The sequence below is a fragment of the Ochlerotatus camptorhynchus genome, unplaced genomic scaffold, assembly GCF_037179485.1.
Source record: "Ochlerotatus camptorhynchus isolate MF236.1 unplaced genomic scaffold, CSIRO-AGI_Acam_v1.1 ptg000100l, whole genome shotgun sequence".
In the NCBI taxonomy this organism is placed as follows: domain Eukaryota; kingdom Metazoa; phylum Arthropoda; class Insecta; order Diptera; family Culicidae; genus Ochlerotatus; species Ochlerotatus camptorhynchus.
Window position 1 is genome coordinate 594,737 of NW_027040590.1, and position 14,718 is coordinate 609,454.

Below are 14,718 nucleotides of genomic sequence, written 5' to 3' on the forward strand. Positions count from 1 at the left end.
AAAACATTTTGCTAGATTGCTGGATTTCTAGCTCGACAAAATCCAGCAAAATGTTGCTGGTTTCCAGCGAATAAAAATGGGTGTGTATGTTCACGGTGATTTTTTTTTGCTCGATAATCTTAGCGAAAAGTAAATGAAAATCGTTTTTTTCTAATTTCTCTCATACTGATTAATGTAGTTTTTAATCAGCTGATTAGCGCCATCTGTTAGAAAACAAACGGCAATCATATGATTAATTGAAAGACTGCGGAGACGCATTACTGTTTATGGACATTCAGTGGTTCTTAAAGTTTATTTTATTGTCCTGCTGCTCAGTTGGACCAACGTCGTTACGTTGGGAGTGCAGTGGAGTTTAATTAAACCGATTTCGAGGCAGCTAAACGTAGCGGAAAATCACTCAAATAAAGAACCCTGTTTCAATTACAACCAATAATTTTGCCGGTAATATTGCAGCCTAGTGTACCCGTACACCTTTCGCCCACCACCCTCCATCCCTGGAAATCGGAAAGGAAATCAATCGACTGGCACGGCGAAATAGAAAGAAGAAAATGTAATAATTTTCTATTAGTCATGTCAAATGGCTTGTTGCGAGTAGGATTTACGTGCGAGTACGCGTCTGTTTCTCCGGAGTCAGTTGACTGCATCATTTGATCGGATATGATGCGTGAACTCAGATTCTTGATTGCTATCATTTTCCCCACGTCCCGGACCGCGTCACCCCGGCCGGAAAATCTAATGATGTTTGATCGCTGGGAAACCGTTTCCGGCAGGACCGTAATAAATTTCCGCTCAAAACGAGACACCGACTGAAAGGGAGAGTCCGACGGCGGCGATGTGAGTGTGTAGGTATCGGATTTGTTTGTCGAACGTTGTTTGTCGGTGAGTCGTGTTCTAAATTGGGCGGAAAGTTATGTGTTTTTGGCAGCAGCATTTCAAAACAGCAAACAAGTTCCGCGAAAGTGTTTGTGTGTGTGCGTATGTGTGTGTGTTCGTATGTTTGTGTGTAAAGCCACTTACCTATCACTTCCATGTCGCCGGAAACGATGCTGGTGTGAAAGGAGGGTGCGTCCGCTGACACCTCGCAGCTGAATTTTCCTGACACGTTGGCGGATTTGATGACCACGTGGCTTTCGTTGGATAGCGAGCGCTGGAAGGAGAGGGGAAAAGGAAGTTTGAATTAACCATAAAGCGGAGAATTTTGTAGTTAACGGTTTCCTGATATTAAGATACAGATTCTTGGTTAGCTTAAGTAGCACACATCATGTTGTCGAATTCAGATTCAATACGGGTTTAGTTAATTTGAAAGCAAAACATAGCAATACAATTATGAAACTCATGTACAGGGGATAAACAAAATGATTGGGACAGGAAACATTTTGTCATAATTCGAATGGCATTAAATTTTCGAAAAATAATCCAATTTTGATGAAATCAGATGCATTTGACGGGCTATTTATATCTGTTTCAATAAATCATATGAAAATTTGTGATGGACAGTGGCCACCGGAGATGTTCCGAGTTTTGGCGGGAAACTGATTCTTTCATCGCTTGTATTTTTTTTAATGGAAATTTATTTGAAGCAGAATTCTGAATTCAATACCGGCTACATATCCAAGATCTGATGAGAAACAACTGAGATCTTGTCATTTCCTTGAAATTGGTTCCGGTAAAGTGGCCAGTATTGTTAATCTTTTGAATCACGACAATAGGGGTATCAATTTTAATGATTTTTTAGCGCATTGTCTCCAGAATCGTTTTCAGATTTCTTACAAAATGGATAATATTTGTACCAAACGAACCTACTTCTATCAAAATCGGTCACAACTTTCAAACCACATGTTTCAACGAATTTGGTCATATACCAGCCCAATGAAGTGATCACAATTTGTAAGAGAAATGGACGCAGCACAGAATTTCAACCAAACCATTTATCCAAATACATTGATCAGACTTTTATCAAAAACTGATCTGAACTGAACCTCACAAAAAAAATCAACAAAGAGAACATATGACTGAACAGCACCCCCCCCACCGCGCCATTCCTGTAGTTTGTAGTTCTAGCGGCGCACTGTTGTCCTTTGAAATGAGATTCCGGGAAATCTTCAAAAAATTCACATACCACGTTGCGTAACTGACGTAAATCTACGATATGAATAAATGGGTTCTCGGTATTATCGGTAGTGTAAAGAATGGCATACCCAAACTCCATTCCAAGCGTGATTTCCCCCCGATCCACCCGAAAAAAAAATCGTTGCCACACAACCACGAACGGAAAAACATGCTCGTAAATAATGCTTCTGACACTACCTACCTCCCTAATTCCCTCATAGAGCTTCTCCTCACTGGCACTGGCTGTGCCGGCCTTTTACTGTGGGAGGTAGACTAACGACGACGGCGGCGGCGACGACGACGACCGACGTTGACGTTGACGATGGAATCAGATCGGTGATTCTAGTGCTGCCATCAGCAGTATTTATCAAGGGCAACCTCAACGGCAGCGAGGAAAAAAAAAGAAGAAGTCCGTTGAACGAATAACAGCACGCGGCATGCTCCCCCGGTTGAGCTGAGACAGCAAAAGTTGATTTACAAACAAATTGGATATTTTAGATTGAGGTTAGATATTTCAAGTTGTGTGTGAATCTGGCTGGGGGCGATCTTCCGACGTGAACTTTAATAGAGAATCATCGTTGAAAGTTTTGGAGAGCTGTGCCGAACGTGCTCCACAAACGAAACCAGCTGAAAAGTTTGATATTTTAGTCTCACTCAACCGGAAAGCCGGAGAAGGTCCTTACGGAACCATCGCAGCTGGTTCAACATTCGCTTCAATCGATGCAATTTTCTCTTCCGCTGTCTTGATTTTCTTCACCATCCGGGTTGCAGGATCGGGTGATGAGCTTTACGTCATTGGGAGTGTGTTTTTTTTGTATTTCCACATTCCACTTTGCTATTTTTTCGGTTCTACTTGTTCCATTAGTACAATTCAAGCTTCCTGCTTCCGATAGACGTAGCTACATTTTTGGTTCAATATTTTTGTTCGTTTCATCATGATTTTTTCTCTCTTTTGGTCTCTATGCCGGTTGGTCCACTAATGATGAGACTACCACCACCGCCGCCGCCATTGTGCCAGCCGGAAAGAATGATGGGGTAACGTCTTCGAGACTTGGATGTGTGTGCAAGAAAAATCGAACGTATTCTCCAAAGTGAAAGAGCACGGGACTCAACGTCAAATCAAGAGCCACATGTGAAAAGGGCATACAAGCTTTTTGTAAACAAACCTTTGTAGGCCCTTTTCTCGCCAACCGAGGGTCGCCCACGCAAACCAGCAATATCATCAGGAAGGGGAAAGTGTCCCCTACCCGGTGATGTTAAAGGTTTGCGTTGGTGTCATATGGGTGGCGAGAAAAGGGCATAAGAAGGTTTGTTTACAAAAAGCTTGTATGCCCTTTTCACATGTTGTTCTGGAAATGAGGAAACGGTTGACGGCGTACCCGCAATGAAACTAGAAATGGGAATTGAACCTATCCTGCGACTCGACGAGGCACACAATGCATTGGGAAATGGAACAGTTTCGCATCGGCATTCGAATGCTGTGCTATGCAATGTGCAGCGTGCCATCGTGATGAGGGAATTGGAATGTAAGGGCGCAAAAAAGAAACACCGGAAATGTTGCTGACAAAAGAAACCCAATTATTTTCGTTTGTATGTCAAGACAAGCACTGTCGTCGCCGGAAGGGAATGCTCGTGTGCAATCAAACAAAGTACTACCAATTAAATGAACGGCACTAATTAATTAGCTGGATCACGCCATTCGGAGCTCAAAACTTTCATCAGATTCCAGATAATTGGCTTACTGTTTCGCTACTTGGCTTGGGGCTACTGTCTAATGCTTTTTTTTTATGTCTAGAAGAGCAACTCCAGTTGAGTGGCCTCAAGCTTTGTTTGATCGAATTAAATTGATAACTCTTAAGAGTTGATGAGTAGTTGAATGATCATGGCCAAATCCAAACTGTGAATCTGCAAAAAATGAGTTCGTATTGATGTGAAGCATAATTGTATTCGAAATTGTCTTTTGAAAAAGCTTTCTTATTGATGAAAGCAAACTTATTGGATGGTAGCTAGTAGCTTCAGCTGGATTTTTATCTGGCATCAATATTGGAACAACTTTTGCATTTTTCCATGAATTAGGAAAGTAAAGCATATGCTAATTATTTTAGATGTAGAAAATTTCATCATCACTTGGAGCTTTCAAATTTTGATTTTTTTTAGTTATAGATCTTACTTCGTTCAAATCAGTTCCCCAGAAATTAACAAAAATATTTTCCTGAGAGAATATTCAAATAATATCAAGCAACCTGCTTCTAAGCCCCGTAACGTGGGTAGATCACCTTTTCGTGGTACGTTACGGGATGTAAGATCTACCACCGATTCCTAGTCTTGACTACTTCAAACTAGGGGAACAGGATTTTACAGTAATCAAAGGAACACATCTTAGTCCTTGTTACTTTTTATGCCTTGTTGATAGTCATAAGTCCTCGGGTTGCGTGGACCGAGGATGATCTTGAAACAAGGAAAAAATGAGTTAGTTAGTCTTCACCTATGTGATTCCTAATCTTCTATTCGTTGTTTCCTAGTTTGAAGTGGTTAAGACTAGGGTTCTGATGCATGGTCATTATCGGTGTCATGTCTTGTTTTTTTTGCTAAGGAATCCAATTTTGACTGACAAAGGGGCGCGCCTTTGGAGGGTGTTTCAACACTCCGAAGGGTATAAATAGCGGGACCTTTCAATTAGAATCGATTCCTTGCGATAAAGGCAAGAATGACAACTGTATCAAAACAGAATACTTCATCATTCAGTCCGCATCGTGCTCTCTTGCCGTGCGGATCTATTTGCTTTTTGCTTAAGGAAGTGTTACTACTACCTAAAGCTACAACAAATTTAAACAGCACTTTTCAGTGCTCAACCTGTAAGAATTTTCTACCTTGTTCAACTCCTCTTATTCCTCTTCGATCCTTGTTTGGACCCTACCCGAGGTAATCCTTCTTGGATATCGATTTGGAAAATTCCTCTTCGATCCTTCAGATTCTTATAGTAATCTGCTTGGAAGTCGATTTGGATAAAAAATTTACTGCCGCCATGGCGCCTAAACGCAAAAGAAAGGGGCAAACTCTTGACCCCCCTTCTGAAGAAATTAATTTGAGTAATCAATTTGATTTGCTCACGGATGATGAGAATGATCCATCATCCAAGAAAAATTCTAGTAAACTTTCCCGGCTTAATGCCAAGAAGGAAAAGATTCCCCCTATTGTGATAACCACTACCGATTTCCATGCTCTTCGCATGGAACTTTTGAATTTCGTGAAAGTTAAGTTTTCACTACAAATTGGACGTCGGGGTGAATGCCGTGTATTGGCTGAAACCTTGGACGGATTTAAATGTCTTCTCAAGTATCTTACTGAGAAGAAGCACAAATTTTTTACTTACGACACCAAAACTGAACGTGTGTTCAAGGTTGTCATGAAAGGACTGCCCAGTGGTGAATCCCTGGATCAGATCAAAGATGAACTGACAAAATTACTTGTAGGTGTGCCACTCCAAGTAATCAAAATGAAAATGAAATCCCGTCCTGGCGATTCGCGCAACGGGATTTCTAATGATTTTTATTTAGTTCACTTCAAGTCTAGTGAACTAAACAACCTTAAGGCCTTAGAAAAAGCTAGCCTTATGCTCCATGTCCGAGTGAAGTGGGAACACTTCAGGAAGACTGGAGGAAATTTCCAAAACCTCACTCAGTGCCGTAAGTGCCAGGGATGGGGTCACGGAACTAAAAATTGCTACATGCCAGCTAAATGCATGAATTGTGGTGATTCCTCTCACGCAAAGGACGACTGTCCTGTGAAGGAAGATCCTAAGAAATTTAAATGTTCACATTGTGGTGAAAACCACAAATCCAATTTTTGGGAATGTAAGACTCGCAAAGCGATCCTACAATCTCGTTCTAACCGACAGGTAGGAAACGCTCCACGTTTCCGACCAGGTACAAATTCCTCTGCTGTTAACAACGGTCAGCGAGGAACAAATTCTACATTCGTACCCGTAGGTACAAATATCACCCCTGCTTCAAATGTTTCATCTGTACCTACTCCCCTCGCTGCTAACAATGTTCAGCGAGTTAATGGAGCTACCTATGCTGCTATTGCAGTGGGTAGAAATCAAAATACTAACCAACGTTCTAACGGAAATTTTGACAATTTTGACTTAGGAAGCATTACTGCCCCTAAAATGGAATTTTTACAGAATTCATTAATTGACATGATTTCTGATATGCTTAAATCTAACTCCATGTTTGATGCTATTCAAACTGGAGTAAAATTTGCTAATAATATTGCCATGACTTTAAAATTCAGTAATGGATTTTAAAGCATTAAACATTTTAAATTGGAATGCTCGATCTCTTAAAGATAATGAAGACGAGCTATTTAATTTTTTGAGAGTTCATAACGTGCATATTGCCGTTATAACTGAAACGTTCCTTAAACCTGACCATAAGGTTAAGAAGGACGCAAATTACTTGATTTATAGAAATGATCGTCTTGATGGACCCTGTGGTGGCGTTGCCATCATTATTCATAGACGAATCAAGCATAAAATTCTTTCTTCATTTGAAACCAAAGTTTTTGAAACTTTGGGAGTTTCTGTTGAAACAAAATTTGGACAACTTACGTTTATAGCTGCCTATTTGCCATTCCAATGCGTAGGCCAGCAAAAGAATTCTCTCAAGGGTGACGTTTAGAAACTTACCCGTCATAGGTCTAAATTCTTCATTATTGGTGATTTTAATGCAAAACACCGCTCATGGAATAATGCTCAAAGCAATTCCAATGGTAATATTCTGTTTGATGATTGTTCTGCAGGTTATTACACTATTCAATATCCAAACAGCCCAACATGCTTTTCTTCTGCAAGAAATCCCTCCACTATTGATTTGGTCTTAACTGATTCATGTCAACTTTGTAGCCAACTGGTTACCCATGCTGACTTCGGTTCTGATCACCTTCCAGTAACTTTTGAAATATCCCAAGAAATAATTTCTAATCCCAACAGCTTTACTTTCAATTACCATAGGGCTGATTGGGAGCAATATCGAACATTTATGGAATATAATTTCGATCCAAACATTCCTTTGCAAACCAAAGATGAAATTAATTATGCTCTTGAATCTCTGACTACTTCTATAGTTGAAGCAAGAGCTGCCTCAGTACCAAAATGCGAGGTTAAATTCGATTCAATTATAATAGACGATGATCTTCAGCTCTTGATCAGTCTTAAAAATGTCCGTAGGAGACAATTTCAAAGAACACGCGATCCTGCCATGAAAGTTATCTGGCGGGATTTGCAAAAACAAATTAAAAAGCGATTCTCTGCCCTGAGGAACAAAACTTTTGAAAATAATATTTCTAAATTAGACCCGAGTTCCAAACCCTTTTGGAAACTCACAAAAATTTTGAAAAAACCTCAAAAGCCAATTCCAGCGCTTAAAGAAGGTGGTAAAATTTTGATCACAAATTTGGAAAAAGCTCAGAAACTTGCTAAGCAATTCGAGAGTTCCCATAATTTCAGTTTGGGTCTTACTAGTCCTATTGAGAATCAGGTTGCTCGGGATTTTCGGAATATTTTCTCTCGGTAAAATATTTTTGATGATTCCTGGGGGACTGATTTGGACGAAGTAAGGTCTATAACTAAAAAATTTCAAAATATGAAAGCTCCAGGTGATGATGGAATTTTCTATATCCTCATAAAAATACTCCCAGAGAGTACCTTGTCTTTCCTGGTAAAATTATTTAACAGATGTTTCCATTTGGCATACTTTCCTGATAAATGGAAAAATGCAAAAGTTGTTCCAATTTTGAAGCCGGATAAAAATCCAGCTGAAGCTTCTAGCTACCGTCCAATAAGTTTGCTTTCTTCAATAAGTAAACTTTTTGAAAAAATAATTTTGAATAGAATGATGCTTCACATCAATACGAACTCAATTTTTGCAGATGAGCAGTTTGGATTTCGCCATGGGCATTCCACTACTCATCAACTCTTAAGAGTTACCAATTTAATTCGTTCAAACAAATCTGAAGGTAAAAACTGCACTTTGCTCTTCTAGACATAGAAAAAGCATTCGACAGTGTTTGGCATGAAGGATTGCTAAATTGAAAAAGTTTAATTTTCCACTTTACATTATGAAATTAGTTCAAAATTATTTAACTGACAGAACTCTGCAGGTAAATTATCAAAATTCCAAATCTAATCGACTACCTGTTAGAGCAGGAGTTCCTCAGGGTAGCATTCTTGGGCCTATATTGTATAACATTTTCACTTCGGACCTCCCTGATTTGCCTCAGGGTTGCCACAAATCTTTGTTCGCTGATGACACAGGCATTTCCGCTAAAGGAAGAAGTCTTCGTGTTATTTGCAGCAGACTGCAGAAAAGTTTAGATATTTTCTCTTCTTATTTACAAAAATGGAAGATTTCTCCCAACGCTTCCAAAACTCAACTTATAATATTTTCACATAAGCCCAGAGCTTCCTTTTTGAAACCTAGTAGTAGTCACATAGTCACTATGAACGGAGTTCCAATTTCCTGGTCAAACCAAGTGAAATATCTTGGATTAATACTTGACCATAAATTATCTTTTAAAGATCACATTGAGGGCATTCAAGCCAAATGTAACAAATATATAAAATGTTTGTATCCTCTTATTAACAGGAAATCCAAACTTTGCCTGACGAATAAACTTCTAATATTTAAACAAGTTTTTAGACCGGCCATGCTTTACGCTGTGCCAATATGGTCTAGTTGTTGCACTACCAGGAAAAAAGCACTTCAAAGGATTCAGAACAAAATTCTGAAAATGATTTTGAAGTTGCCTCCCTGGTTCAGCACTACCGAAGTACATAGAATTTCGAATGTTGAGACTTTAGCACAAATGTCCAACAAAATAATTAATAGTTTCCGGCAAAAATCGTTACAATCCTCAATTGCAACGATTAATTCCCTTTATACTTAGATAAGATTTAGTTTTAGTTATTTAGTTTTAAGCTAACAATTGTTATACTGACATGCAGGTTTAAAAAACCTGTTTAAAATACTGAATTGCCAAGACAGGAACAATGTAAAAACACTTAGATATATATCATAACAATTAAGGCTGGTAAGTTACTGTAGTAACTGGAGCACCTAGGTTAAAAATGAAATGTAATTTATTTTGAATTTGGAACAAATAAAGAGTTAAAAAAAAAAAATAAAAAAAATAAAATACTTCATCATTTTTCAATAGTGATGGAGTAATACGACATGCACTAAACTTAGGACACGGGATATACTACAATAGATCAAATTACTGGTCGCAGTGGTTTTATGTCCCGAACAGAGGAAAAAAAACCTGCTTCTAAACAGAACTAGTTAGCGTAAGCGTTAGCGTTAGCGTTGTTATGATACACTTCGTAGATTGGATACTAGCGACACTCACGTCTCTTCTGAAATTCTCAGTTAGACTACTTTCAGGAATGTAGGGGAGTAAACATTGGTTCCAATCTAAAAAAGAGTAAAAGAAGCATGACTGTCGCTATTCCCGGCCACACCCATCTTTATCATAACTAGGGATAGGGAAGGAAATGTCGATGTAGTACTTACTTAACGAGAGGCCATCGACTTAGCGACACCCTCATAAGTGCTACGGAGTTGGAGGGTTGGGTAGGGTATTCGGTTAGGATTCACCTCAAGTTGGTGATGCAACCACAAGTATCTATTGTTTTTTTAATATCTCGATAGCCGGCTATCGAAAGAACATATTCATTTTGTTTAGTGATCATGAATTTTAAGAGTCATGACGGAGAGCTTGGGATTAAACCCATGATTTTCTGCTCAGTAAGCAAACACGATCCCTCCAGGGTCATCGAGCATCTCAGAACCATTACGCTTTGCGACCATACAGGACTACGTTTTCGCATGATATGCAAATAGTTTCCGAGGTTAATGTTCCATATCAAATATACAAATGATGGTGGCGATTTATTGTGCTGTGGAAGAGCTTGGGGTTAAATCCATGATTTTCTGCTCAGTAAGCAAAATCGATCCCTCCATCGTCATCGAGTATCTCATAATCCACAGTGCTTCGCGTCAAATGACGAATATATGGATGAACTATCTATTATTGAATAACTATTATTTACGATAATTACATGAAAGAAATAAAATATAAACTACAAAAAAAAAATCTCAAAAAGATATTCTTATAAATATATTTCACGCAACCAGGAATCTCAAAACCATTAGACGCTATTATCATACCCTACACATGTTTGTCACAATAAGAGGCCAAAAAGCAAGTGTCCGACACACAAAACCAGCCAAATCCACTTGCAGTCACAATCAACGATTATACGAATCGCGAGCGCTCACGAATCATAAAACCGATGACTGCGACACTCTGAAAAGGAAAATTGACAGACTCTATGCGTCAAACACCCGCCCTCCAATCTCCTTCCACATCCAACAACACAAATCTCCATTAGAACATCTAAAGAATTCAAAACTCCCAAAATTACTCATCTATAGCAAGTGAGTGGAAGCAACCCTGCATGCAACCACCCATTCTGCAATCATTTGGCATCCACTCTGATTTATGATGGTTTTATGATGGCAATGTATAATCCATTTAGTTTAAAAACAGCATTTCACAGTGTAAAACGTTCCTGCTCAGTAATTCACCTTTTCGCTGTTTTAAAAACCTTTTACAGTCTGACGAGAAGTCAAAAACTGTCGTGTTTTAAAATTAATTTTAAAGTAGTTCTCAATCCCACCATAAAACTGTTCAATAAATCAATCATAAACTGCATTAGCAATTTTTTATTAATGTCTTGATAAAATATTCTATAAACCTGTTCTACCATTATCAAAGCAATCATAAAACCATTAGGTTTTAAATGAGAGTAAAAGGCATATATTGTTGCCTTTTAGGCTTTTAAAAAAGTATCATAAAATCTCCTCAGTTTACAAATTGAACTTTAAGGATGGATCCTCATCGTGAATAAAAACCAAATTTATGACAAGGATATCTCGAAGGATAAACGAAGTTGGAGGAAAAATTCAAGCGATGCTAACGACCGAAGGGAAGTCGATTTCAGTAAAATTTAGTTCTTTAGAAGAACCAGCACGTCCGGTGGAACGGGTGCCATCAACGACTGAGCATCTGGTGGAGAAGAGTGAAGTGAGCGTGGTCCTCAAATTCATAAAACATTGTCAAAACAGCCTGGAAACAGACCAGCCTTCTCCAGACCTTGCGAATAGATGAAGATCGGAATAACTGACACTGTCAGTTAGCGGACACTAGTTGGTTTCCGACCCATAGCTGCGATTTTATTCGGCGAAAGGGTTATCACTTGGAAAAAAAATCATACAACCGTACATTCCTTCATCGTTTGATGGTGTACTTCCAGAACCATCCGGAAGGAGGGGATCTTTTCGGGAATGATCGTGATTTTAGCTGTGTGAAATGCGAAATATTGTGAACACTTTCTGAGTAACTGCTTCCAAGCCAACGGGAGAGAACCGCCTGGAAGAACGCTGAATCACAGAGCGCAACTATCGAAAGATAAACAAACTTTGACGTTTAACATTCTGTAGGCAACATTGCCGCCATGAATGCTGCCATAAATCTGAACGGGTTAGGATCAAGCAAAATGGCTTTAGATAAATACAATTCAGTCTACAAGTTTTCTTCATAAAAGCTTTTTCAAAACCTTTTGGATGGACCTTAAGGATTTTTTTCAAGAAAAATAACGTTTTCACAAATGGCTTATGCTTCCGCCATATTACAATTAATTTGTTTGTTTTTTACAATCTTCGATTTTCAATCTATATTTCCTTGGATATAACTTTATTTTAGTTAATTTAGCAATGAGAAAATATTAAGAATGCAAAAATCATGAGAAATAGAAATCTCGGCTAAGCTTAGTGATCGATCTGAAGAATATTTTTTTTTCTTAATGTTAAATAATTAGTAACATCGATGTTTTCCGTAGGCGGACTAAAGTTTTTCGATGTTTTCACGTAAATTTCACATAAAATTTTATATGGCACCTAAAACTAGGCCACTTCATGAGAACTATTTTATAATTTTTGAAATTTGGCAGGATTTTTATACGATCAGTTTTTATTTTATTTATTTTGATAAGATCGGATGGTATTTATGAATCCTTTTTTATCTTGATTGTTGTTTTTCTAGTGAACTTAGCAAGCATCTAGGGTAAATGGCTCGGATAATGGTTTTAATTGTTGCAAAATAGCTTTTATTGTAGCTTAAATACGGTTTTTAAATGGATCTCAATACGTTTATCGTACAACCATTTTGCAGTAAATCAATCTTAAAGAGCTTCGAAAATATACCCTTCAACACCTTTTCCAGAGTGGGCCAACTAGACAGATTCTAGCATCAATGAGGTTTTGGTGGATGCATCAATAGCAAAGCAGTCTTAACCAGGGTTTTATGAACGTTGTTTTATAGTAGCTTTGTAGTATTTCATAAAACTTAAAATGTTACTTGGGCATTTTTCATGATACACTTTTTCTGCATATCTTTCTATTAGGCCTGTGGACATGCGTTAGCTTCGAAACTTCTAACCAAACTGGAAAAAATTTCAGATCACTAAAAAAACTTAAAAATTTTAAGGTAATAACAAGTAAAATAAATATTGAATATTTTACGCAAAAATGAGCAAGTAATATAAAATCTCTTGTATCGTATGCTAATGCTAATTGACTGTAACAAAAAAAAATATGCTTAAATTAAATATTAATAAAATTATATGCAAAATTTACTAGAAGATCCTTACTTTATTGGTAAGAAGTTTCTAATAAGCCCTCCCAGTTCCTCTGTTTACTGAACAAATCTGATACTATAATCAGAATTGCTCAGCCTGCATGAAGCAGCCGATTTCATCAAGGAAGTTCTATTAACAACCAAGAATTAATCTTCTTCTTCTTATTCTTTCCTTTATTTATCGTTGGTCTCTGTTCCGCAATCTAGTGCCAATCACCGACGGACATCGATTGCCATCCATTGACGGCAATCGAATGTGCAGGAAGGCAGCTTCCACACCTGCGTAGGATATCGCACCCATTCATCAACACACATGGGCCGGGACCAACTTCCCTTCCGAAGGAAGACGTGACCAGAGATTTTTATGCCTCAGAAAAATCCCACCGACCTCGGCTGGGATTGAACCCAGACCCATTGGGGTGAGAAAGAAGTCACGCTTACCACTACACCACCGGCGCCGGCACCAAGAATTAATCGATTGAGGCATACTGAAACATTAAGAAGGTGATATATGTCTATAGGAAATCATCATCGTTGCAAATATAAAGAAATTTAACACAACCCTTTGCTTCAGTACCGTCAACCTTCATGTCCATGGGGAGGGAAAAAAGATAAAGAAGAGCTTCTTGCAAGAACTAAATTGGTTTATGAGCGCCTTCGTCAGTACAATGTCTTTTTAAATTCAGATAAAGTCGAGATTTGCGTCAAAGAAACTGATTTCTTGGGATTTCACATTTCCGGAAACGGTATTTCCGTTTCCCGTGGAAAGTTAGAAGCAATCGAGAAAATGCAAAGTCTCAAATCAGCTGAAAAGTTACGGAATTACTTGTATGGGAAATCGTTTTGGCTAATAACCTATCACAAGCCATTAGTTGAAATATTCGCAGATAGACTGAAACCTTCACCCCGAGTTGAACGCAGGAAACTACGCCTAATGGCATATAACTATAAAGTTATATATCGACCAGGAAAAAATAACATAACTGATCAATTGTCGCGGTCGTGCCTGTCCACGCCCAATCTAGAAATGTGCTTTGATGAAGAATCAGAAAGGATCATTAGAATAGTAGCAAGCGATGTTTGTCCTGCATCTGTTTCCATTGATGAAATCATGGATGCTACGGAAAATGACAAGGAGTGACAAGAAGTTATTAAATGGTTACCCTTCCATCCGCGACGATGGCCTAAGTTTCTGCATAGATATAAGAAATTGGCTGAAACTTTAACCAGTGATGGAGACTTACTCATCAAGGATCAAAGAATTGTAATTCCTAGATGTTTGCGGAAGCTTGCACACAATCCCCACCTGGGAATATCGTCAATGAAACGAAGGTTGCAAGCAAAAGTATGGTGGTCACGCATGGATCACAAGGTTGAGGATTTAGTACAAAATTGCCAAAATTTGTATCAGAGCCAGATGTGCAACTAATATCGAGAATAAGTATGCCAAACCGGCCTTTAAAAAATTGCAATTGATTTCACTGAAGTTGTAAACAGACAGCATCCCCGAGCAAAACCGGATATCGAAATACTATCAAAATGATATCTAATTTTGTTTTTGACATCATGCCGACGGCATATTTTGATATTCTATTTTTTAATTTCGGTTGAATTCATATTTTGATATTTCAAAAAAATATAGTTAAACTTTTTTTTTATATTTTATAAAAATGCATCCACATTTATCACTGAAATCTACATTTATTTGTTTTCTTTCTTCTTACGAGTCAATCAGGATGCTTGCTGTTTTCTTTATGAACATCAAAAAGACAATTATGATTTTTACAGTGTTGTTTTACAACATTTATTGATATTAATCTACCTGTGGATTGAATATACAAATCGATA

The 14,718-nt window shown here is 38.1% G+C and overlaps 1 protein-coding gene across 3 annotated transcripts in view; it reads right to left on the minus strand.

Moving 5' to 3' along the window:
* LOC135698993 (uncharacterized) overlaps window positions 1-14,718 on the minus strand; it is a 580,872-nt gene that overhangs the window by 105,730 nt on the left and 460,424 nt on the right. For all 3 annotated transcript variants that reach the window (XM_065219163.1, XM_065219164.1, XM_065219162.1), the window contains one exon: window positions 1,018-1,147. In XM_065219163.1, coding sequence (XP_065075235.1) covers window positions 1,018-1,147 — 130 coding nt within the window. The remainder of the gene's footprint in view (window positions 1-1,017; window positions 1,148-14,718) is intronic.